This window comes from Somniosus microcephalus, chromosome 31, assembly GCF_052327205.1.
Source record: "Somniosus microcephalus isolate GS21.2 chromosome 31, FLI_Smic_1.0, whole genome shotgun sequence".
NCBI lineage: Eukaryota > Metazoa > Chordata > Chondrichthyes > Squaliformes > Somniosidae > Somniosus > Somniosus microcephalus.
Genome location: NC_141017.1, coordinates 33,120,740 through 33,147,934, shown reverse-complemented (window position 1 = coordinate 33,147,934; position 27,195 = coordinate 33,120,740). Strand labels below are relative to the sequence as shown.

The following is a 27,195-nucleotide window of genomic DNA, read 5'->3' as shown; positions in this document are numbered from 1 at the left end:
ACTTACGGTTTTTTTCCGGGTTTTTCCGGGAGGGTAAGTCTCCAGCAGTTACACTTTTAAAAAAGCAGGCGCAAGGCCTGCTTTTAACAAGGTAAGTGGTGAATTAATTAAAATTAAAACATTTTTTCCACAGGTTTATTATTTTTAAATACTTTAAAGAAAGGTAAGTTTATTTTTAGCCCCGTTAGAAAATGTAATTAATTTTTTCAAAAATTTAAATTATTGTTTAAAATAGTTATTTCATGTAATTTATAGTTATTTTTAAAATGTGATTTAAAAAAAAGTGTATTTGAAGTTTTAGTAATGTTTTGGGGCTTATAGTATTTATAGGTTTGACAGCTCTTCCTGTCAAACTTATGAATGAAGCATTCCCTGCTACCATTGGCTCTCCATGGCCCACATGATCCCAGGGGACGCATCGAACTAACTGCGCCCCTGGGATATGCAAGCACTGCGCGCTGGCAGTTGGAGGAGGCCCAGGATCGGAATCCCACGTGGGCCCACAGCTCAACGGCTGGCACACTAGGTAAGTGCAGGTCGGGGGCTTACACCCGCGGGAAGCCCCCGACCCAAATTTCTGGGCCATTAAAAATTGTAGTCGCAACACTCCTGACTCATTTGTTTCAATAGTGCACTTCTGATCTGCAACCTGAAACCGACAAAACTATTTTCAATCGGCAATGTTCCTCGAACAAACAACGATGAAACTGTCATTGACTTTGAGTATACGTTTAAACTTTGTGGCCTTACACGCAGCGTCACCTTAGCAATAGAATGATGCATGGTGCAGAGGGCGAATCTCGGAGTCAGACTGGGGTGAGAAACTAATTGCAATGGCCGTAAAGGCCTGCTGCTAACAGACGAAGGAGCAGCCTATGAGCTGCTTGAAAAAACATGCGGTGCGTTTGGCAAATGAACAATTTTCAACAACAACTTATATTTATATAGAGCCTTGAAAGTAGTAAAACTTCCCCAGGCAACCAGCACCCGAGTCCTGCAGCGGTGACTTTCACCTTTTCGCCTCTTCTCCTTTGACACGCTTTAAAACTCAACTAATCTCGCCTTCTTTAAAGTGGCATCCATCTTTGTCCGAGAACACTTCTATGATACACCTTGGGACATTTTTCTTTCTTAAAGATGCTATATAAATCCAATTTATTGTTGATTACCCGATTAGGATGTTCCACCACTTACAAGGCAGAAATGGCAGAGACCTGACTTAACTAGGACTCCGCCGTTCCTTTGGGGATTACACTGGTAATCCCCAAAGGTGATTGCCTCCGCAAAATCCTGCAAATCCATTGGCAGGATAGGTGCACCAACGTCAGTGTTCTTGTTCAGGCCAACATCCCCAGCATCGAAGCTCTGACCACGCTCAATCAGCTCCGATGGACGGGTCACATTGTCCGCATGCCCGATACGAGACTCCCAAAACAAGCGCTCTACTCGGAGCTCCGGCACGGCAAAAGAGCCCCCGGTGGGCAGAGGAAACGCTTCAAGGACACCCTCAAAGCCACCTTGAAAAAGTGTAACATCCCCACCGACACCTGGGAATCCCTGGCCCAAGACCGCACAAAGTGGAGGAGAAGCATCCGGGAAGGCACCGAACACCTCGAGTCTCTTTGCCGGGAGCAAGCGGAAGCCGAGCGCAAACAGCGGAAGGAGCGCACGTCAACCCAAGCGCCCCACCCACCCGCCCCTTCAACCACCGTCTGCCCCACCTGTGACAGAGACCGTAGGTCCCCGCATTGGACTCATCAGTCACATGCGAGCTCATTTTTAATGTGGAAGCAAGTCATCCTCGGTTCCGAGGGACTGCCTAAGAAGAAGAAGACGACACTGGTCTCCCAGTGAAGTTATGGCTGAAGACCTCAAACTCCGAGAAAATTTTGGGGGTCATTATCTTTAAGTACTTCTCCATGTGAAGAAGGTAAGTAAGGATACATTGGTGAGATAAATACATTGCCAAACTTACTTTAATTTCGTCGTCTTCATAATTGTACAGAATTGCTCTAATTTCCACTTGTTCATTGCGGACAACAGAATATGGAATTCGAAGGTCAATGAAAAACTCTTTCCGCACTGTTAGCTCATAAGGCTCAGCAACACATATTCCTGGATGAAGGCACAGTTAGAATTCAGAAAAGGCGTCACAATCTTTATTTTAAAAAGCTGACCTGTTCATTTTGCACTGCATCAAGAAACAGAATTGCTTTCAAAGCTGAAAAGAGTGAACATAAAATGACAATCACCAAATTTTTTAATTTCATCTTTCTCCCCAAGTTTATCTTGACGTTTGAATGGACTATTATCATTTCCATGCATATGAAATTGCATGTCTGTAAGTGTGACTGTTGCTTTCATTGTTGTTTTAAAAAATCTTGTATTCTTCTAAAGTCCTCTCACAATTTTTTAAATCTCTACTCCAAACTGGAGATGCTTTAGTTTGAAGCAGCCATTTTTTTCTTTTAGATGGTCATTGAGACTGTATATATCCTGGCATGCACTTGTCCTCCACATTATCACTAGTAGCTACTTGTTCAGGCTATGCTCTGGAAATCCCGATCTAGCTCCCATCCCCTTGTCACCTCCCTCCTTACTTTGAATAAACCTCCCCAAAATCTTCTCTTCAAATCAATGCCTTCAACCTCCACCCACACTCATCCGACATTCGTGTGAAGTCCTAATTAGAAAGATTATGAAAGGGAAAAAAAGCAGTAAAGTGGAGTGAGACATAGGGAGCGAGGATGTTTTTTCTGTAAAGTAGTTAGGAGTGAGGAGGAGTTATTCTATGTAAGAGTATACTATAAATGTAAAGACCAAACACTCTTTCCCATGTATCACAATTGAGAGGGCTGTTGTGGACACTTGGCTTCCCACGGGTGCAAGCCCCCGACCTGCACTTACCTAGCGCCGGCCGTTGAGCTGTGAGCCCCCGTGGAATTGCGATCCAGGGCCTCCTCCAACTGCCGGCGCGCAGTGCTTGGGTATCCCAGGGGCGCAGTTAGTTCGATGCGTCCCCTGGGATCGTGTGGGCCATGGAGAGCCAATGGTAGCAGGGAATGCTTCATTCATAAGTTTGACAGGTCAAACCTATAAATACTATAAGCCCCAAAACATCATAATCTTCAAATAAATTTTTAAAAATCACATTTTTAAAATAAACTATAAATTACATGAAATAACTATTTTAAACAATAATTTAAATTTTTGAAAAAATGTATTACATTTTCTAACGGGGCTAAAAATAAACTTACCTTTCTTTAAAGTATCTAAAAATAATAAACCTGTGGAAAAAACGTTTTAATTTTAATTAATTCACCACTTACCTTGTAAAAAGCAGGCCTTGCGACTGCTTTTTACATGTCTAACTTCTGGAGACTTACCTTCCCGGGAAAACCTGCAAAAAAAACGTAAGTTCGATGCGCACGCGCTGCCTCTCCTGCACACGTGTTCGACCTGTGAACCCCTTCTTTCAGGGGAATGGAAGTGCCGGTTTCCCGCGCATGCGCAGTGCTTGCAGGAAACCGGCACTTCCATTGGGATTACGGGTGAGTACCCCTTGCGTACTCACCCGTGGAGACCCGAATTTCTGGGCCATAATTATATGACATCAGCCATCGTGTATCCCCAAAATATCCAGGGCAGTACAAATGTATGAATCGTTGACTGGCAAGGCCCTCAAGAAACAAATTGCCAAGCACAAGTACCAACTAACTATGCTACACGATATGCAAAGGTAAAGGATCAGTGAGGCCATCACCCTCCAAATAGAGAAAGATAGTGCAGCAGTCAGGGGGAAATGGGTGGCAGCTCCTAGGGCTTGTTAAATAGATCAGAGGGAACCTGTGGAACTAGAGTTGTCCAACAGATTCTCAGTACTGAATGTGGACAAGATTGCAGCTGCAGAGGATAGTAACCACAAACAAGCCAATAACACAGGGCTGCCACCTTTGCTCAGGGGCACAGAAAACAGATAAGATTAAGGGGAACACTATAGTAGTACAGGATTCCATAGTAAAAGGCATTGATAGTATCTTTCGCAAGCCCCACCAGGAGATCTGAAGCCTGGCTAAAGAAAGAATATGATTAAGCAGGATGTTGATAAGACTAGTAAAAAAAAGCAGTTGGGATCCTTGGATTTATAAATAGAGGCAATGGGCTTGATTTTAATAGCCCTGAGGAGGCGGGTTTGGAGGCGGGTCTGTAGCGAAAATCAGAAAAATGGCTTCAGACACCCAACCCGCCTCCATCCCGCCCCCACCCGATTTCCGTGAGAGTCTGTTTAGCTGCTCCCAAACTGACCCGACTGGAACCGCTGGGACAGGTAGTTAAAGCAGTTAACAGCCTGTTAACTGCCAGCTAATCCTATTTTGATAGTGGTTTCCCATTTTTGTGCTTCTGGCTCCTGTTTCCCGACTTGTCAGAACCAGGCCAGGTTCAAGGAGACGAGTTGCTAGGGGACATGATTTGTAGGCATTGGTCAAGCACTTTAAAAGCGCCCCTGAAACATGGCTGACATTCAAATGCAACAACTTTGCTATTGTAGGTATGGGATAAGATTTTGCACATCTACTGACCTTGTGACTGTTCCAAGCTGACACCCATCTGCAGTGTGACATGAATGGAATAATTTCAGGCCACTTCGACTGTGTGCATGTAAGCTTGTTGCCTAATGAAATCTATAGCAAGGGGACGGGAAACATTTATGCCCTCTCATCCTGGTCCTCATAATCAGAGGAGCACCTAAGGAAGCATATACTTGCCAGAGTGAGTGGAACAACGGTTCACTAGACTGATTCCTGGGATGGGGGGATTGTCCTATGAGGAGAGATTGAGTAGACTGGGCCTATATTCCCTTGAGTTTAGAAGAATGAGAGGTGATCGCATTGAAACGTATAAAATTCTTAAGGGGCCTGACAGGGTAGATGTTGAGAGGATCTTTCCCCTTGCTGTGTCTTGAATATACTCAACGACTAAGCATCCACAGCCCTCTGGGGTAGAGAATTCCAAAGACTCACAACTCTGAGTGAATAAATTTCTCCTCATCTGAGTCCTAAATGGCCGACCCCTTATTCTGAGACTATGACCCCCCTAGTTCTAGACACCCCAGCTGAGTGCTGCAACTTTTGACAGATCGCGGCCATTCTGCTTTCTGTGCCGGTGAGATGAGGGACTCCCGAGACCTGATTGAAGGAAGGCTGTAAAGGTAAGTAAAACTTCTTTAAACACTTTAAACACACCCAACACAGTTACCTCTGCACTCATGCGCCCATCACTCACCTGAACACCGGACATCTCGACCCCTCCAAGCACTTCAGCCCGACAGCCCGCCTCGCTAACTTGGCGTGGTTTGGAGCCGTCGGGAATCCCACACTTCAAGAATGAAAATAGGGATTAGGCTAAAAACTGCCTGTTAACTACCTGTTAACAGGCAGTTAATTGGCACTAATTCCCTTCCCGCCTCGGGGAGGCGGCTCCCAGCACAGGTCGGGTACCCGCCTCCTGGGAAACGAGCATGGAGGCGGGTTGGGGGAGGGATGGGTTCGTGCCCCCCGATTTCGTGATTTTAACACCCCACACGCCTCCCTTCCTGCCTCCATGGCCCTGGGAAATTCTAGCCCAATTCTCAGTAACGTGTTTTAGACAAAACAACAGAATAAAATCAATAATGGATCAAAAAGGAAATAATAAAATGTTAGGAGGAGAGAAAGATTCTGCATGCCCTAATAAGAACTCTAATGGAGCAATGTAGATAGATTTTAGCTGGAGGAAGATGGCCCCCAACAACGAAAGGGAGGCAAAAAGCCTGACTGGAAATCAAGAATCAAAATTGTTTCAACAGCTCTAAGAAACCAGCTAAAGGTCTGGAAGGAATAGCAGAAAGGTAAGGTAGCAATATTGCTATAAAAGAGCAGCACAGGACATAAATGGATGAAAGTAATAGTTGTTAAAGGTATATGCTCAAAATCCTGCTGTCACAGAGAAACATAGCAAGAATAGTAAAACTGAAAATAGCAGAGAAATTACATTATAGATGCAATGATGGGAAGAGAATGTACTACAGGAAGGAACTGACCTGGTTCAATCCTCACTGCTTTAATGTTTAAATACTAAACTTGGACACAACCAGTGGTCCCAGCATAGAACACATGGCGGATGGATCCTCTGACATGAAATAGTTCTCTTCTTGTGAGCTACCCTAGTGTTATATAAATAGTAGGAGCTCAGTAAAGCACCAACTGTCTCTCGCCATGCTCACTTGCATCAGACACCAGCACAGATACACACACTACAAGAGATTCTGATACTGAGCTTCAGAAGGAAGCACAATACGAGCCTTGTGTCCTCTATGTCCTCTGTTCTCCCAAACTACCCGCTCCCAGCTGCACTGCAATATTCTTGTCAATGGTCATTACATCCACACACTCTGGTTTAAAAAGAAACTAGCGGGCACTATTCCCTTCTATTATTGCTGTGCTGACAGTTCCACATCCTCCTATACATTGAGCTCACAAATTCTAGTTATGAAAAGGCATAAAATACTAACTTTTGATTACTGCATATTGGAATCCTTTAATTTGCTTGAGTAATTATTGGTTTCAACATACAATCTAATAATCCAAAATAGTCTTACCTTTATCTGAAGACACACTGACGGCTTGTATTTCCCAAGTAGTGATTGAGTCTTTAAGGTAACCAGGTATCTCCATTGTCGCAAGGCTTAAGAAAAAGAAAAATGTTCTTCCATTGAACACATCTTGATACTATTAACATCTTATTTTTGTTCTGTAAAACCCTTATTTTCTTTGTGAAATCATCTATTGGACAAGTTACACCGAATAGTCTTATTTTTCTGTAGATTGCTACCCTGTACTTGACTCTTGCCTATTCAGGAAGTTAACTGTATCATAGATTTAAGAGTCATGGAAACCATTTATAAGTAATCCAAATACTTCAGGTGCTTTGCTTAGCGGAATCCTACTATTAATGTGAGCAAAGGGAAACATAAAACCATAGAAGATAGGAGCAGGAGTAGGCCATTCGGCCCCTCGAACCTGCTCCGCCATTCAATGAGATCATGGCTGATCATCCAAACTCAGTACCCTGTCCCTGCCTTCTTCCCATATCCCTTGATCCCTTTAGCCTTAAGAAATATATCTAACTCCTTCTTGAATATATTTAATGAATTGGCCTCCACTGCCTTGTGTGGTAGAGAATTCCACAGGTTCACCACTCTCTGGGTGAAGCAATTCCTCCTCATCTCTGTCCTAAATGGCTTACCCCTTATCCTTAGACTGTGACCCCTGGTTCTGGACTCCCCCGCCATCGGGAACATCCTTCCTGCATCTAGTCTGTCTAGTCCTGTTAGAATTTTATAAGTTTCAATGAGATCCCCTCTCATTCTTCTAAACTCCAGCGAGTATAAGCCCAATCGACCCAATCTCTCCTCATACGTCATTCCTGCCATCCCAGGTATCAATCTGGTGAATCTTTGCTGCACTTCCTCCATAGCAAGAACATCCTTCCTCAGATAAGGCGACCAAAACCGCACACAATACTCAAGGTGTGGTCACACCAAGGCCCTGTACAACTGCAGCAAGACATCCTTGTTCCTGTACTCAAACCCTCTCGCTATGAAGGCCAACATACCATTTGCCTTCTTAACCGCCTGCTGCACCTGCATGCTTACCTTCAGTGACTGGTACACAAGGATACCCAGGTCTCGTTGCACTTCCCCTTTTCCCAATCTATTGCCATTCAGATAATAATCTACCTTCCTGTTTTTGACACCAAAATGGATAACCTCGCATTTATCCACATTATACTGCATCTGCCTTGCATCTGCCCAATCACCCAACCTGTCCAAATCATATTGGAGTTTCTCGGCATCCTCCTCACAGCACACACGCCCACCCAGCTTTGTGTCGTCTGCAAACTTGGAGATATTACATCTAGTTCCCTCGTCTAGATCATTAATATATATTGTGAATAGCTGGGGTCCTAGCACCGATCCCTGCAGTACCCCACTAGTCACTGCCTGCCACTCGGAAAAAGACCCGTTTATTCCAACTCGTTGCTTCCTGTCTGCCAACCTGTTCTCTATCCAAGTCAGTACCTTGCCCCCAATCCCATGTGCCTTAACTTTACATGCTAATCTCTTATGTGGGACCTTATCGAAAGCCTTATCGAATCCCACATTAAGCAGCTGCTATTGTCTTTAATTTACTCAATTTCCTTTGGAGTATTGCCACCTAAGACAGACACAACCTGAGTGAAGTAACGTTTAAATCTAATTGCTTATCAAGTAAAAATTTTACAAAAAATGTCTTTTTAAACTTTACTTTCTCTCACTTGAGTCTGCACCAAGTGCTATGAGAATAATCACTGTTTGAAATTTTAATTCAATCAGAAATAGTAAACGTCTGAATCCATAAATCTGACAAATATAACACAAATAAATCTAATATATGTGTGGGAGATGCAGATGCAAGTCCATTAATTCATGGCCCAGAACTTCGGGTCTCCACGGGTGAGTACGAACGGGGTACTCACCCGTAATCCCAATGGAAGTGCCGGTTTCGTGCATGCACTGCGCATGCGCAGGAAACCGGCACTTCCGTTCCCCTGAAAGAAGGGGTTCAGAGGTCAAATGCGTGCGCAAGAGAGGCAGCGCGTGCGCATCAAACGTACGTTTTTTTTGCAGGCTTTCCCGGGAAGGTAAGTCTCCAGAAGTTAGACATGTAAAAAGCTGTCGCATGGCCTGCTTTTTACAAGGTAAGTGCTGAATTAATTAAAATTAAAACATTTTTTCCACAGGTTTATTATTTTTTAATACTTTAAAGGCAGGTCATTTTATTTTTAGCCCCGTTAGAAAATGTAATTAATTTTTTCAAAAATTTAAATTATTGTTTAAAATAGTTATTTCATGTAATTTATAGTTTATTTTAAAAATGGGATTTTTGATTTTTTTTATTTGAAGATTTAGTGATGTTTTGGGGCTTATAGTATTTATAGGTTTGACAGGTGTCAAACTTATGAATGAAGCATTCCCTGCTCCGATTGGCTCTCCATGGCCCACGTGATCCCAGGGGACGCTTCGAACTAATTGCGCCCCTGGGATACGCAAGCACTGCGTGCCGGCAGTTGGAGGAGGCCCAGGATCGGAATCCCACGCGGGCCCTCAGCACAACGGCCGGCGCGCTAGGTAAGTGCAGGTCGGGGGCTTGCACCCGCGGGAAGCCTCCGACCCGAACTTCTGGACCAATATCTCCAGCTGAACAATGCTGGCAATTCTCTAGCCTTCAGTTTCGTCACAGAAAATACTTGCACCATTAACCAGGAAATTCTTTAAAACTGAATCTCATTTTGTTGCTTTCTCTATATCAAATGATATGTTACAATATTTTTCAGTTTTATAATGCCAAAACATTACATGGTAGTAAAACCAGCTCATTTGCAATGACTTCCTGCTCACCACTTCTATAATGAGTAATGCATTCCAAAGTTTTGCATCTGCTGCTCAAATTACTGCTGTACCTGCCCTGGCTCAGTTGGTAGCACTCATGCCTCTGAGTCAGACGGTTGTAGGTTCAAATTCCGCACCATTGGCTTGAGCACAGAATCCTGAGGGAGTGCTGCACTATCGGAGGGGCAGTCATCAAATGAGATGTCAAACCGCGGCCCTCTCTGCCCTCTCAGCTGAACCTCATGGCACTATCTGAAGAAGGGCAGGGGAGTCATCCCCGGTGTCCTGGCCAACATTTATCCCTCAATTAACATCACTAAAACAGATTATATGGATTATCATAGTGCTGTTTGTTGTACCTTGCTGTGCACAAATTGGCTGCTGTGTTTCCTACATTACAAATGTAATCCTTCAAATTACATTCCATACAAATCCTTCAAATAAATTGGCTGTAAAGCTCACTGGGACATCCTGAGATCGTGAAGGGTGCTATAGAAATACAAATCTTTCTCTTACAGTCAACCTTCCGACTGAATAAATCCTACTGACTACCAGTCTCATGAATTAAATCATACAGAAGCAGTTCATATATTACGGGCTGGATTTTCATTGAGGAGGCGCGTAGGAGGCGGGACTACAACTTTCGGGGTTGTAGTCCTGCCTCCATCGAGTTGTAGCCAACCCACGCGATTTTGACTTGATTGACCTTGTTGAGTCCGCCCAGCGGGCTCAGCAGGCCAATTAAAGGCCACCCAGCAACAGGTGACGTCACAGATTGATGTTTCTTCTGTCAAGAAACATAGAAACAGAAGATAGGAGCAGGAGTAGGCCATTCGGCCCCTCGAGCCTGCTCCGCCATTCAATGAGATCATGGCTGATTATCCAAATTCAGTACCCTGTCCCTGCTTTCTCCCCATCTTCCTTGATCCCTTTAGCCTTAAGAAATATATCCAGCTCCTTCTTGAATATATTTAATGAATTGACCTCTACTGCCTTCTGTTGTAGAGAATTCCACTGGTTCACCACTCTCTGGGTGAAGAAATTCCTCCTCATTTCTGTCCTAAATGGCTTACCCCTTATTCTTAGACTGTGACCCCTGGTTCTGGACTCCCCGACCATCGGGACCATCCTTCCTGCATCTAGTCTGTCCAGTCCTGTCAGGATTTTATAAGTTTCAATGAGATCCCCTCTCATTCTTCTAAACTCCAGCGAGTATAAGCCCAATCAACCCAATCTCTCCTCATACGTCATTCCTGCCATCCCAGGTATCAGTCTGGTGAATCTTCGCTGAACTCCCTCCATGGCAAAAACAGACCTTTTGACAGATGAAATATCAGCGTTTCACAGCTGTTTGAAGCTGTCAAACACTGACAATCCGTACTCCAGGTTAATTCCTTCCTCTCAGGATGATTTAGAGATCTCTCCAGAACAGAAAGCTGAATGCTGCAATTTTTGACAGATAGCGGCCATTCTGCTTTCTGTGCCGGTGAGATGAGGGACTCCCGAGACCTGAAGGAAGGAAGGCTGTAAAGATAAGTAAAACTTCTTTAAACACACCAAACACACTTACCTTTGCACTCATGCACCCATCACTCACCTGAACACCGGGCATCTCGACCCCTCCAAGCCCTTCAGCCCGACGGCCCGCCTCGCTAACTTGGCGTGGTTTGGAGCCGTCGGGAATCCCACACTTCAAGAATGAAAATAGGGATTAGGCTAAAAACCACCTGTTAACTACCTGCTAACAGGCACTTAATTGGCACTGATCCCCTTCCCGCCTCGGGGAGGCGGGTCCCAGTGCGGGGCGGGTACCCGCCTCCTTTGAAACTGGCATGGAGGCGGGTTGGGGGCGGGATGGGTTCGTGCCCCCCCGATTTCAGGATTTTAACCCCCCACACGCCTCCAATCCCACCTCCACGGCCCAATGAAAATCCTGCCCTACGTATTCATACAAGTATGTCTGATTTCATAATAATACGTACCCGTTTCTATCAACATTTCTGGGCATGTTTTCCAGTCGCCAAAGCCAGCTTTCTGGGAAGTCACTTCTGGATATTATATCCTCAAAGGGAGAATAATAATCATCATCGTCACCTAAAGGAAAAGTGTTATCTGTAAATTATGGATTTAGATGCAGGGTTTTATCCCTACATATAAAGGCTAAAACGTTGAAAGATTTTCATTTACATTTCCACTCAGAGAGTCACAGTTGCTCACCAAGAAGTAGGCTGGCCGTGCCAGAATTCCTGAGGCCAGCCGAATTAACATAATGACCGCAAATCCCCGGCGTCAGGAACACCACTCATTGAGAGCGCATGATTTCAGGGGGGTGGGGGTACTTGAATGCTGCTGCAGGATTTAATGGTTGCATCTTCTATAAGATCAGCAAACCAAAACCATGGATTTTCAGCAGCTCTGAAAGCTTTCCACAGAAATATGTCTATCAGGTCTGCAGAAGGAACAAGATCCCCGAGGGTCAGAATTGAGGCTATGGAAGTGCTCACTGAAACCCTGCAACATCATCCTGGAGGTGGAAAAGCACAGCAGCAGGTGCGGGTGATGGCCAGTTCGTCAATGCCATCTGGGAGGACCCCACACACAACTTATTGCCGGAGAAAATTTAATGATCTCATGGGGAGTGATTTTCACTCAGAAGTCGGGAAGGAGGCGGGACTACAACTTTCGGGGTTGTAGTCCCGCCTCCATCGAGATGCAGCCAATCCACGTGATTTTAACTTGATTGACCTTGTTGAGCCCGCCCCGCAAGCTCAGCAGGCCAATTAAGGGCCACCCGGCAACAGGTGACGTCACAGACTGAAATTTCATCTGTCAGGATGTGTTGACAGATGAAATATCAGTGTTTCACAGCTGTTTGAAGCTGTCAAACACTGACAGTCTGACTTCTAACCTGAGTCCTTCTACACAGACTCAGTTAGAAATCTCTCTGGCGCAGAAAGCTGAAGGCTGTCACTTTTGACAGTTCGCAGCCATTCTGCTTTCTGTGCCGGTTAGATGATGGACTCCCGAAACCTAGAGGAAGGAAGGCTGAAAAGGTAAGTACAGCTAATTTAAACTTCTTTACACACTTTAGACACACCAAACATACTTACCTTTGCACTCATGCACCCATCACTCACCTGAACACCGACATCTCGACCCCTCCAAGTCCTTCAACCCGACGGCCCGCCTCCTCTAACTTGGCGTGGTTTGGAGCCATCGGGAATCCCACACTTCAAGCTTTAAAATAGGGATTAGGCTAAAAACTGCCTGTTAACTACCTGTTAACAGGCAGTTAATTGGCACTAATCCCCTTCCCGCCTCAGGTAGGCGGGTCCCAGTGCGGAACGGGTACCCGCCTCCTTTGAAACTTACATGGAGGCGGGTTGGGGGCGGGATGGTGTCGGGACCCCCGAATTCGGGACTTTAACCCCCCACACGCCTCCAATCCCAACTCCACGGGTCAGTTAAAATCGAGGCCATGAGGGCTAGCAAGTAAGAGGAGCGAGCCACATCTACCAAGATAGTGCTGAACTAAGTATGTCTGCAACTATACAACCAACTCACCCTCACTGTGTTGGAAGTTCTTGACTAGCCTATAATTAAAGCTCATGAGAGTGTGCCGGGTCAGTTATACTTAACTTGCACCTCAAAGAACTCTTTCACTCACCTCTTCCCATGCTTTCTCCCCAATAAAAGCCTACATGGTAGGTAACTGTTTAATTCTATTATGGCCTGCAGCTGAAACCTGTGTTTGACTGTGTCTCATGGAAAGCAGATCGTTCTCAGTTTTAGCATTCTTTTTAAGAAGTGATTAGGCACCCTCCTTTTCTCTTCCTCTTTAAGGAACAAAAAGTTGGGTGTCCTTGTGCACCAGTCGCTGAAGGTAAGCATGCAGGTGCAGCAGGCGGTTAAGAAGGCAAATGGTATGTTGGCCTTCGTAGCGAGAGGGTTCGAGTACAGGAACAAGGATGTCTTGCTGCAGTTGTACAGGGCCTTGGTGAGACCACACCTTGAGTATTGTGTGCAGTTTTGGTCGCCTTATCTGAGGAAGGACGTTCTTGCCATGGAAGGAGTTCAGCGAAGATTCACCAGGCTGATACCTGGGATGGCAGGAATGACGTATGGAGAGAGATTGGGTCGATTGGGCTTGTACTCACTTGAGTTTAGAAGAATGAGAGGGGATCTCATTGAAACTTATAAAATTCTGACAGGACTGGACAGACTAGATGTAGGAAGGATGTTCCCGATGGTTGGGGAGTCCAGAACCAGGGGTCACAGTCTAAGGATAAGGGGTAGGCCATTTAGGACTGAGATGAGGAGGAATTTCTTCACCCAGAGAGTGGTGAACCCACGGCTGCACTACATTGCTGTTAAAGGAATTATTAACAGTTGTCCTGAATCCCCTGGTGGCTCCGCCACAACATTATTGTTAATTGAGAGCCTTCATCATGTTGATACACTTCACATTTCTCTTTCCAATGTGTTTAACTTATATATATATACATTAAAATCTAATTACCATTCCTCAGCCCATGAAATTAATTGCTCTAGATCCCTTTGAAGGCTGTCAGACTCTCTTACCATCACTCATTCCCGTTATGAATATTAGGTTCTCCTAAAAAATTAACCAGAGCTTTGCCAATTTATCCTCTCGTTTCCTCAAAAATTCCATACATTCTTAGCCAAGTGTGCCTCCAAACATTTGATAGGTTGAGTTTCTTCATAACACATATTCACTGACATCCACTTGCATTATAGGTTACTGAACTAAAATGGCTAGATCCATAGTTTCATTTGCGGTCTATGGTACCTTGCTGTGTGAAAAATGGCTGCTACACTTACCTATATAACGAACAGTGACCATGCTTCAAAAGTAACTCATTGGTTAGGAAGTGCTTTAAGACACCCCGAGGATGTTAGAAGTTAATATATAAAAGCAATCTCTTTCTTTCTATATTTCTAGTCGTATAAATCACTTAAAACAATTTAACAGGTCTTTTACCCTTTGACTGTTACATATTACAGGAAACTCTTTTTTATCCGGCACCGACGGGACCAGCGTGGTGCCGGTTTATCAAAAAGTCCGGATTACAGAGAGGTATAGTAAAAGGTACGAGAGCCCCGTACACAGCAACAGATCCAGGCTTCCCTGTTGCTTAGCAACAGGTGCAGGAACCCCGGCCATGCGATCCAGGCATCCCTGTTGCTTAGCAACAGGTGCAGGAACCCCAGTTACACAGCCACAGATCCAGGAACGGCCACTAATATGAAGTAAAACTTACCTGAACCTACTCCTGAATTTTGCCGGTTAACAGAGATTTCCGGTTATTTAGGTGCCGGTAAATCGAGTTTCCTGTACATAGTCAGCTACCAATATCTGGATTCCTGTTGCTGCTATCTACAATCCGCTGTGTTACCTCTTCTAAAACGAATATTACTTATCCTCAACTAATTTTTCAATGGCTTCCAGCTCGCTTTAGCAGTTGTTGCTTTATATTTTCAAAATATTTTGCTTGGCTATTCAGTCATTTCTGGTGCTATAATTTAGCCACTGTAATGTATACCAAGGGGTGAAAATTCACCTTGGACAGTAGCGCTAAATGGGCAGTATCGCGTTGGCCACAAGTATATGCCCCACTTCATAGTCAGTTCTATTGCAGGCAATGGGACTGAATATCGAGCAGGCGGCCGATCCGATGCTGCCTGTTTTGCGCTACCGCCCACGACAAATTTCTACCCCATGTCTCTCCTTTTCATGGAAAAATATTTTCTTTCCCCCTCTCTTAAAAGGTACCCAAAACCTGTTATTTGTAAAGTTATAAAACCTAGTGCAATACATCAAAAAATATTAAGCAAAATATATAACTTCACTTGGGCTGCCCCTCCAGAGAAATAATTGATACTTACTTCTTGATAAAGTCATTTCAGTTGGATCTTGAAATGTTTTCATATGATTGCAACAATCTAGGAAGGCATCTTTACATTCTTTCCTCAATGTTACTTTCTTTATTCTTTTGTTACACGAAAGGTGCATGATATTTTTCGCCATTCCACCATGACAACAATGCTTTTGTAGAATGGTTTTGTATTGCCTCACTAAAATAAAACAAAAAACAGAAAAAATAAATATGTAGAAAATAGCAAAGAAAAACAAAAGCCATGGGAATGAAATAGGACTTTTGAAAAATAAGAATTCATGTTTTCAAGGAATAGACTAAACATAAAAATCATTTTACCTAGGGTCTTTTGTATGAATCACAGATAAAACAGCACTTTTTTATTAACCGAGTGATAAAGTAAAAGTATGTACTTGGTAGACTCTCAGTTTTCAAAGATAATTGCGGGGGGTGCAAAGTGGCAGCCTAAGTCATTCCTGATTTCAGGAGATATTATAATTTTGGTGGAAAAAAATGTGAACAATTGTGTTGGTGTAAAAGTTGCTTTCTCATATTTAGGAACAACAACAGTTTGCATTTATATAGCGCGTTCCCAAGGTGCTTCACAGCAGCGATTGTCAAACAAAATTTGACACCAAGTCACATAAAGAGATATAATGGCAGGTGAGCAAAAGCTTGGTCAAAGAGCTAGGTTTTAACAAGCAACTTTAAGGAGGTAGAGAGGCGAGAGATTTAGGGAGGAAATTCAAGAGCTTAAGACCCAGGCAGCTGAAGGCACAGGTATAAAGCTGAATAATTGAATGAATTATATAGTGCTATTTTATTTTCTGAATATAAATCTCTAAATGTCAATTTATACTTAATTTTTTTAAAAGTTAGGTTTAACATTTAGCTTAGTGCACCCTGATCATTAATAAGTCCACTATTCTGAGAGTTTTTAATACCTAAAATGCTATTGGAGGTACACCTGTCAAATAAATGACCCAGCATTTGTGCATCATCCCGATAATCCCACCCTAAACCTCAAAATGCTGCCAGCAATGGCAAGTTTGACCAGTTTGCCGTGGCAACATTTGTTATCAAGTCATCATTTTATGGTCTGTCTACCTGCAGGAGCATTAACCTGCTAGTATAGCTAGTTATACATATAACGGTCAACAATGCACTCTCAGCATGCCTGCCCTGTAGAGATTTTCACCAAAATCAGGGGAAACAGACTGGCAAAACTGTATCCAGTTCCTGTAAAGTCCCCATCCCACAGTATAAACAAGGCATATTTGTCACAATGGGACCGGTGCATATTACTGGAACAGTTCTACGGGAAATGTGGGTGCCATGCATATTAAATTAATAGAATCAAACTCAGCAGCAATTATTCATTGCAGATTGTATTTACATGAGGAAGAATGACCGCCACCAGTGAGTTATGTAGGTCCATCAGCACCTGAGATGAGAGTATGTTAAGATATTTGTTTTAAATTCTAGTGATCAGTGCTGCATGTATGCAATGGAAACAGTTTGGGGGAGAAATTGGGCTCTGTAATGGCCATTGTTTAGGTGCTACGCGCCCTCAAAACGCTCAATAATGGTGTCCAGAATGCACCTCCGACGGGAAGTGTGCCGGACGCCACCTTGGTGAAGGGGTTTGCGCGCGCACGTTTAACAACCGCCAGCAGCATGCAGAACAGGCAGATTATAACGTCAATCAGTGTGCAACGCTGATTTGTCGCCAGCGCTGCCATTTTCAAATGCCACGCTCCAGCCTACACCCTGTCTTACCCTCGCACAGCTGAACATGACATTAAACGACATGAAGGACCCCCCACCAGCGCTACTTAAAAGCACTATGAACTACTTACAGGTTAGTTGCTGGATTATTTCTTCTGCCTGCTGGTGCAATTGAATGTGTTTTTGGAGCTTTCCTATACCTGCCTAAAGTTTCAATCATCTACAGGGAGTGGTCTGGCAGGTACGTTTTTGTTGATTTGAAAACTTGTGCTGAAACAAGTTGCTTCCAGACATGGATGGTCTGGTAGGGCTTCCTCTTGGAATTGAGCATGACAGGGAGAATGAAGAGAGGCCACGCAGAGCAGGACAAGCTGCTGGAAGAGGGAGGAGGAGAAGGGCTTTCAGCAGGAGGCCATATCCGCCGAGCATCTTTAGGGAACAATTCTCTTGCCCAAATTTCAGCTAGGACAGATACTTGAGACGTATTTGCTTCGCCAAATAGGTTGTGACTGAAATCTGCCAACTGTTGCAGACACAACTGCAACCCTCAAAGCATTGCCTGTGGCTGTCAAGGTGGCCGTGCCACTTAACTTTAATGCATCTGGCTCCTTCCAGGTTGCTGCTGGAGATATAAGCAACTTCTCAGTTTGCAGTACACTGCTGCATATGGGAGGTCACTGAGGCTCTCTATACACAGAACGGCAGCTTCATCTCCCGCATGTTCAGCCATTGCTCAAAGTATCACAGCCCAGATTCAGTTTTCAAATGACTCCCACCACATTTTGCCGCCACAATGCACCGCCCCTTTAAAAGGTGCAGGCTGCCTTTAAGTAGTGCTGGCCACTCATGATATCAGATCCCCTGCATACTGCGATCCCCATGCCTGATTTCAGGGTTAGCAAATTTCTCCCCCTTTGGTTCTTGCACATTATTATCTTTAAACACACTTGTGTAGAGTAACATTTAAGCTGGACTACCATCATAAGTTAAAAAAAGCTGCCATCAAAATGATCCTCACAAATGTGATTCATTTCAATGAACTATTCATTAAATCAGAAACACATACTTTTACTCTTCTGAAACTCCATTAGGCTTGGAGAACGACGCTTACGTTTCATTGGCTGTTTGCACTTTATCTCTGTAATAAACATTTGAAATATATACACTTTAAAATGTTAGTTCAGTCTTGCAATTTCATACAGTCTTGACGACAATATGAATTCTACAAACACAAATGCATACATTTAATGTCCTCGTTGTGCAGATGATCCAAGGGAAATAACAGGAGGCTCCGAAAATTAAACTGCTCAACCAGAATTAGTTAGCCATGGTGCTATTGCGAATTAATTTTTGCAGCCATGAGTGGAGTATGTTGGAATGTGCTAACTGAAGCAAGTACAGAAACTCCAAACTGTGGAAATGTCAAGGGAAGCAAAGGATGAGAAGCAACATGAAATTGTGAGGAAATAAATTATGTGAAACGGTGCAAGTGATGAAAAGGGCAAACCGCTGTCACACAGAACTTAATAGTGAGCTTTACAGAGATGATATCATTAGTGCTGTTTTAAGGGACAAGGTAAGAACTAATAACTTATGGACTAATGAGGTGCTGAGGAAACTAATTTAGTTATGATATTGTATATGTGGTCATGAACACTAGGGGCTGGATTTTCTCAGCCCCGAGGAGGTGGGCATGCCGGTAAAGTAGCAGAAAGTGGGGGCGGATGGCAAACCCGCCCCCATCCCGCCTCCGTGCCCTTTTGCCAGGAGGCGGGAAGATGTGCTGCTTCGGGTCCCGTCTCCTGGAGGCGGGAAAAGGATTAAATCCTTTTAGCTGCCTGTTAACAGGCAGGAAAAAAGATTAGTGCCATTTTGCCTTCTCAGGTGAAGTCTTCCCGACCTCAGAGAACCCCGTCGGGTTGGAGGCGACGTGAAGGAGGTCTGCGGCGGTCGGAGGCACCTGGAAGTAAGGTGTAGAGGTGAGTGATGGGTGCAAGTGTGGAGTGGTAAGTATGTAAGGTGAGTGATAAGTGTTTAAAAATGTTCACTCACCTTGTTTTCTTCCTACAGCCTTTATCCACCCTGGATCAGGAGACCCGAAATCTTCCTTGTCGATTTCACAGACTGGCTGTTGGATCCTCCGACCCAACAGCCATCTGAAATCGACAAAGTTGAAAGGTTTGATGAGTCCTGAACACAAGGACTCATCAAACTACAGATAATGTCAGTGTTTGATGGCTTCACAGAGCATTCAAACGCTGATATTTCTTCTTTCAAGAAGTCTTGACAGATAGCACATCAGATGTTAACAGACTGTCAGTGACTTCCTCCCTAATTGGCCTGCTGAGCCTGCAGGGCGGGCTTAACAAGGTCAATCAGGGGAAAATCCCTCTGGTGGTCAGACGATGATGGAGGCGGGACATTGACACAACAAGCAGCAATTCCGCCTCCAACTCGTCTCCATTGAGGAAATCCAGCCCACAGTCTGAGAAACAAAAGAACATATAGGGTTGATGGGAAAACTTAAGGTAAAGACAATACAAGCTTATTAAAGACGTTATTCAGGAGTTTAACAATGGCTTACTGAAGATGCTTAGGAGTAGCAAAGCTTGTTGATTAATATACACTTTGATGTTTTCGTCCTTTGGGCTAAAATATGGGTTATATCTCCCGCACAACGTCAATAGAAATGGCAAAACACTAATCTTCTTAATCACCTGTGAACTGCAATTAGGGGATAATTAAGCACCTGAAAAAGCAGTGGAAAGGCAAAGGCAACCGCTTGCTCAGCAAAACTGCTGTAGAATTGAGCATAACTGAATGAGTAAAGGCAGTTTCACAGGCCAGACACAGCAAATGGGAGTCAAGGAGAGGATGCAGACTACTTATGGGATGGCAGCCACACCTCCTCCCCCAAAAAGGAAGTGGGTATGGGAGGAGTTGGCTGAAAGTAAGACAGCCGATAGTCAGCCATCAAAATCCTGAATGTGGCTGACTCATGCAGAAGCCTTGCAATGGACAACCCGAGGAGCTATGGAGCCATCAGACTCCCAACAGGCTACAGGTGAAACAGGTGAAACCCTGCAGACAGCCAGGACACTTCCTCCCGTAACAAGGGAATCACTTAGAAGGAATGGTAGGTGTTATTAATCTCATCATTCATCAAGAAACTACTTGTAAAATAACGCTGGACGGCCAGCTGGTGGCGCCGTCCAAGGAGTATAAATACTCGGGCGTCAGCACAGCTTGCCAGGGACATTTTGTAAGACAAGGAACTAGTGAAGTACAACTAGACCTCCATGTTCTGAAACAAGTTGATTAAATTGACGTAATAAAACTCACTACGCACTTGGTTTGAGTATAAAGCAAGGCTTTAATCAACTTGTTTCAGAACATGGAGGTCTAGTTGTACTTCACTAGTTCCTTGTCTTACAAAATGTCCCTGGCAAGCTGGGCCCACGCCCGAGTATTTATACTCCTTGGACGGCGCCACCAGCTGGCCATCCAGTGTTATTTCACGAGTAGTTTCTTGATGAATGATGAGATTTATAACAGTAGGTTTGGTGTCACACATCTGAAACAAAACATAAGCACAAAGGAGTAAGCAGTCAACATAATGTGGAACTGTTGAACGAGGGACTGCGGGTCTTGAGAGGTCAGTATTAATTGGATTGCAGTACACCGGGCAGCATCTCAGAGAGACTAAAGGATGTTCATATCACTCTATTAGGGATTCACGGATCCTTCTGATTCCATGAGGTCCATTCTCCCGCTGATCACTGGTAACTAGAATCTTTTTCCAAGTACCATTAGAATAGCTGGTCTGCATGCCTAAGAAGCTGCTTCCTCTCACAGCAGCAGCACAGAGGAGCTCCCCATTAGCTTCCTGCAACAACCTTCATCCCATGTCCATCTCAGGATTTGGGGGTCACCTCCATTCAAAGAGGCTCAGAATATTTTGCAACCATTGTTTATTTCTCACACCACAGGCCCTCAGTTGGCTTCATAGAATCACAGAATGATACAGTAGAGAAGGAGTCTCTTCAGACCATCATGCCTGTGCCAGCTCTTCGAAAGAGCTATCGAATTAATCCTACGCTCCCGCCCTTTGTTGGACATGCTGGATAGTTAAGAATTAATAATCAAACTGATCTGTATAGCTGGTCAATGGGACAACAGGCTGTCTAGGGATATGAGGGGAGATGAGGCCATAGGCTGCTGCCTGTGTGCAGGGGTGGGGGGGTGGTGGGGTGTGGGAGGGGGTGGGTAGTGAATTTTATTTTTTCGCTTATGGGATCTGGGCATCGCTGGAAAGACCAGCATTTATTGCCCATCCCTAGTTGCCCCTGAGAAGGTGGTGGTGAGCCTCCTTCTTGAACTGCTGCAGTCCGTGTGGTGAAGGTGCTCCCACAGTGCTGTTAGGGAGGGAGTTCCAGGATTTTGACCCAGCGACGATGAAGGAACGGCCGATATACTTCCAAGTCAGGATGGTGTGTGACTTGGAGGGGAGCTTGGAGGTGGTGGTGTTCCCATGCGCCTGCTGCCCTTGTCCTCTCTCCACCCCCCCTCTCTCTCCCCCCCTCTCTCTCTCCCCCCTCTCTCTCTCCCCCCTCAAGAAGGGCAACTAAAAAAATTATGTTCCACTTCTTATCATCTGCAAGGAATGTCTGTGCAAGGAAATATATGACTCGACCATCAAATGTATACCTTCAGTGATTAGTGTAATAAATATAAGCAGTGGGATCAATTAACCATAGTATAGAATAGATGTCTATTACAATTTGGGTAAATAAGTTGTTCTTGGGAACTCCGGACACAGCTAACTCATGAAGTCTGGAGGTAGTTAATCGTGAAGGAGTTAGACGGGTTAGAAGTCTGAAGGTCTACTTATCTGTGAAATGTAATTCTGAAGTAAACGACTAGGATATACAAGGAGAGTTTCCAGGGCTGGCTTGGCAGCTGGAGAGAGAGAAACCCGATGCTGCCCTTGTACTAGATAGATTGATCACCTATGTTGTATGAATAAAGCCTGTTCCATATACTCAACTGTGTCGTGAATGTCTTATCAACGAGTGTTGCTGTGAACCAAAGGCGGAAGGAGGTTGTTATAGAAGTTATGAATAGGGCAGAGAAAAGCTCAAGTGGTCACAAGGGATGTGCATGGTGACAAAATCGTGTTTTTGTAAATAGTTGTATCAAATCACTAGAATATTTGATGTAAGGACTGCTTGGTGTTTGGATTTCTTCCATGAGAATGGGAACAGGTCACACGTGCTGATGTTGAGGCTCATGACTAGGATGTGATAGCTAGCGGTGAGGATCAAGGATTTTACATAGACTATTGAGAGGTTAGTGAGAGGAGGGAAAGCTTTAATGTGCTGAGACTCCTAAATACACATGCTCTGTGAAGGTGTGCTAAATGAGTCTGTCTCTCAGTTATCAAGCAGTATCATCGGGCTTTCTAGAATACACTGGGACATGTCATTTCTTAATAGCAAAGTTGTGAAGCATCCAACATGCTACCACAACTCGCACATACTGCAAGGCACCCAGGGGTCTAAGCAGACACTTCAGGGGCGATTTTGCCAGACCTGGGGAGGTGGGACTGCCGGGAAAATGGCAGAATCTGGGGGCGGGTACGAATCCTGCCCCTAGCCCACGCTTCAGCAATAAAAATAGGGATTAGGCTAAAAACTGCCTGCTAACTACCTGTTGACAGGCAGTTAATTGGCACTAATTGTAGTGTATGTGCCTTTAAGAGCCCCATGTGTACTGTAATGCCGGTAATGGCCACTCGGGCTATATAAGCCTGTATATTGTGTTGTATCAGTTAGTTCCCCTCCAGACTTTGTTTAGTAAACACCTGTGAAACCAACTCCTGTCTTCAGTGTCTCTATCAACACACGGACACAACACTAATCCCCTTCCTGCCTTGGGGAGGCAGGTCCCAGCACAGGTTGGGTACCCACCTCCTTTGAAACTGTCATGGAGGCGGGTTGGGGGCGGGATGGGTTCGTGCCCCCCGATTTTGAGATTTTAACCCCCCACACGCCTCCAATCCCACCTCCACAGCCCAATGAAAATCCTGCCCAATGTTTCAGGTCGATGACCTTTCATCAAGAAATCAGGTGGCACATGGCATTAAGCGTGGATCTTAGGACGTGGCAAGAGCAGTGGTTTGAGGAACGCTGAATATCATGGAGATATCTGTAATGATGGATGGATTGAAACATGAAGGGTGAAATTTAAGTTGGAATCCAGGTGAAATAAGTAGAAAGTAGATATTTATCGTCAAGCTGGACTAGATTTCAGCACAATTGCATGGCAGTGTACTAAACCATTATCTCATTCAGTCTCTACACAAATTATCATTACAAATAGAATTTTTACAATTAAAAGACTACTCACTTTACAAGAAGGTACGGATGTTAATTCAATGTTGAGTGCTTCCAAAAAACAGTACCTGTTCTTGTAGTAGTCTTGATGGTAGTGCTTGTTGTAAGGGCTAGACCAGCATCTGAGAAAACACCAAGAACATCGCTGCCACTTCCAGGTGTGCAACCAATGTCATTTTTCTCCACAACACTCCAGATCTGTGTAAAACACGCACACAAAGTGGGCACGAGTTAACCAAGTTGATAATGTGACGCCACAACAGCCTAGATTTCTCTCCGGTTGCCGGGTTAGTGGCAGAGCAGGAATCGCACCGGCCAATGTGTATCCACCTGCTGCCGTTTTCTCCCAGGGCGAGTTTGGGTCAAGAATACTACGCTGGAAAAACTTTTATTTGCCACTGGGAGGGAGGGAAATGCAGCTCCAGTGTAGCTATTAAAAGGCTGCAGCCAGTTAAAGCGCAGCATCACTTCTCTGCAAGAATGGCTGAAGCAGCAGCAGCCTCAGGGGTGTCAGCACATGGAAGGGCGCTCAGATTCTCAGACACATCCCTTGGTAGACGTCAGGGTCAGGAGAGCAAGATTGTTGGTCACTGAGGCCTGGGAGCCCTGTAAGTGGGTGTTGCACTGTATCCGGAGAGAGGTAGCCGAGGCAGTCGATGCTTCCTCAACCACCCCAAAAACTGCCACAAAGTGCAGATGAGACTCACTAACCTCATCTGCCTACGCTGATCTCTCTGTGGCGATGAAGGTGACCACCGCGTCTCAACCTTTATGGCACAAGCTCATTTCAGGCAGCCATAGACAACCTCTGTAATAGAGGTCCTTGTTGCTCTTCCTCCAACATTTAGATCATGTAAAGCCAGATTGCTGCCATTGGGAAGTCTGCAGGTGCAGCAGGCGGTTAAGAAGGCAAATGGTATGTTGGCCTTCACAGCGAGAGGGTTCAAGTACAGGAGCAAGGATGTCTTGCTGCAGTTGTACAGGGCCTTGGTGAGACCACACCTTGAGTATTGTGTGCAGTTTTGGTCGCCTTATCTGAGGAAGGATGTTCTTGCCATGGAGGGAGTGCAGCGAAGATTCACCAGACTGATACCTGGGATGGCAGGAATGACGTATGAGGAGAGATTGGGTCGATTGGGCTTATATTCGCTGGAGTTTAGAAGAATGAGAGGGGATCTCATTGAAACTTATAAAATTCTAACAGGGCTGGACAGACTAGATGCAGGAAGGATGTTCCCAATGGCCGGGGAGTCCAGAACCAGGGGTCACAGTCTAAGGATAAGGGGTAAGCCATTTAGGACAGAGATGAGGAGGAATTTCTTCACCCAGAGAGTGGTGAACCTGTGGAATTCTCTACCACAGAAGGCAGTAGAGGCCAATTCATTAAATATATTCAAGAAGGAGTTAGATATATTTCTTAAGGCTAAAGGGATCAAGGGATATGGGGAGAAGGCAGGGACAGGGTACTGAATTTGGATGATCAGCCATGATCTCATTGAATGGTGGCGCAGGCTCGAGGGGCCGAATGGCCTACTCCTGCTCCTATCTTCTATGTTTCTATGTTTCTATAACAGCAAAAAAAAGGTCACACCTGCAGTGAGTTTCAACATATGGGCAACGTGCTAATGATCAATCTTAGTTCAGTAGTGTTCCTTTACTTCTGCCTTGGTGAATGGGCACTAGCAAACTGCATCTTTTAAACTGTGGCACCTTCTCAGGGGCGAATGGGAAGGTGGAAGCAATGGAACTTGGGGCAGGTGATATCATTTCCTCCTGAAACCCTGACACTCAATGTAACTTATAAAAGGGCACATCTGCAGCAGAGCCCCAGCGTATAAAAACAACAACTTGTATTTCTACAGAGCATTTAACGTAGTAAATCATCCAAGGCACTTCACAGGAACTTTATCAAACAAAATTTGACGTCAGAACATTACATATGGAGATATTAGGGCAGAAAGGTAGGTTTTAAGGAGCGTCTTAAAGGAGGAAAGAGGTAGAGAGGCGGAGAGGTTTAGGGAGGGAATTCCAGAGGCTTATCTTCTGTTCTTATTTAATAATGGCCCAGAAATTAGGATCGGTGGCTTGCCGCGCGTGCAAGCCCCCGATGTGCACTCACCCGGCGCGTCGACATCTCAAGCCTGGGCCTGCTTGGAATTCCTGTCACTGGCCCGGTTCAGATGTCGGCGCGCTGTGCTTACCTGATCCAGCGGCGTAGTTAGTTCGATGTGCCGGCTGGGATCAGCTGAGCACTGTGCAGCCAATCAGGGGAGGGGAAACTTCATTCATGAGTTTGATAGTAAGAACTGTCAAACTCATGAAAAGTACGGGCGCCCAAAAGACTAGTTTAACTTTAAATAAAATTTTAAAAAACATCCCAATAATTAAATAAACTATAAATAACTTTTAAAAACTATTTTAAACAGTTAATCAAATTTTTGAAAAAAATAATTTTTTTAAAAATCGGGTCTAAAACTACACTTACCTTACTGTAAAGTCCTTAAAAACAATAAAGCTGTGGAAGAAATGTTATAATTTTAAGTAATAGACCACTTACCTTAAAGAATGAAGTCTTTACGTCTCCTTTTTACATTCGTAAACAGGAGAGGCCCTTACACACGCGCAAACCTGTGGAAAAAAAGGAATTTCAGCGCGCACGCGCAGACTCCTGCGCGCATGCGTTCGTCCTCTGAACCCCTTGGTTCAGAGGACAGGAAATGCTGGTTTCCCGCGCATGCGCTGTGCATGCTGAAATCTGGCACTTCCAACGGGCCCACGCGTGAGTACCCCGTCCGTACTCACGCGTTGGGACCGGAATTACTGGCCCAATATATTTTCCACAATGTAAGGACTTGAAGAGGGGAACAATTTTAGTATTAACTCCTTCCCATATATTCCCCCTCTAAGTGGTACTAGTTAAATTTGGACACAAGTGCTTTATAAGGTAGAACAGGACCATATTTTGGTATTTAAATAGGGTAGAAGGAAAGTCAAGAGAATATAATTTTTGTTCAAAGTAACTCCTTATTTTACACAGAATTAAATGTACAGATAAAAAAGTTATGCTTTTTGACCCGGGTTTTTTTTCTCTCTTTTTGCCTCTCCCAGGAGATTCTATTGCTGCAAGGGTGGGAGGGAAGAAGTGTTTAGTTCTGATGGTCTGACCATCATAGTGTGAGGCAGCCTTGATGGACCAGCTGGTCTTTTCCTGCCCATCAATTTTGCATGTACGTAGGATGTTGCTGAAGCACAGCAGATCTGTTAGCAGCGGAAAGAGGAAAGATGGATTTATGTCTTGGGAATAGACTTCATCAGAACATTAACTTTTTCTTTTTTCACATACCAACAAGCATGCTCTTGGTACACAATCTGAGCACCAATTGTCATCTCTTATTGTAAAATATTATTTGTTTTAAAAACCTGTGAGAACCCAAAAAATCTTCACTCTCTTTCACCAAACTGTTGGTACTACCAGAGTGGTCGATCCCAACAGTCTGCCTCTACCCCCCACCACCACCACCACCACCACCAGCCCTTTATTGCCTCGTTGCTACCCCCATTCTGACTCAGATTTGCTAGCCATAGAAACATAGAAGATAGGAGCAGGAGTAGGCCATTCAGCCCCTCGAGCCTGCTCCGCCATTCAATGCGATCATGGCTGATCATCCAAATTCAGTAACCTGTCCCTGCTTTCTCCCCATATCCC

At 44.5% G+C, this 27,195-nt stretch overlaps 1 protein-coding gene across 1 annotated transcript in view; it reads right to left on the bottom strand.

Moving 5' to 3' along the window:
- Positions 1–27,195, bottom strand: part of LOC147097721 (complement C3-like) — a 159,904-nt gene that overhangs the window by 84,485 nt on the left and 48,224 nt on the right. The window contains exons 15-20 of the mRNA XM_085971754.1: positions 23,558–23,687; positions 18,161–18,232; positions 15,377–15,565; positions 11,452–11,563; positions 6,638–6,723; positions 1,976–2,115 (exon numbers count right to left, since the gene is read on the bottom strand). Of these exons, the coding sequence (XP_085827880.1) occupies positions 1,976–2,115; positions 6,638–6,723; positions 11,452–11,563; positions 15,377–15,565; positions 18,161–18,232; positions 23,558–23,687 (729 nt within the window). The remainder of the gene's footprint in view (positions 1–1,975; positions 2,116–6,637; positions 6,724–11,451; positions 11,564–15,376; positions 15,566–18,160; positions 18,233–23,557; positions 23,688–27,195) is intronic.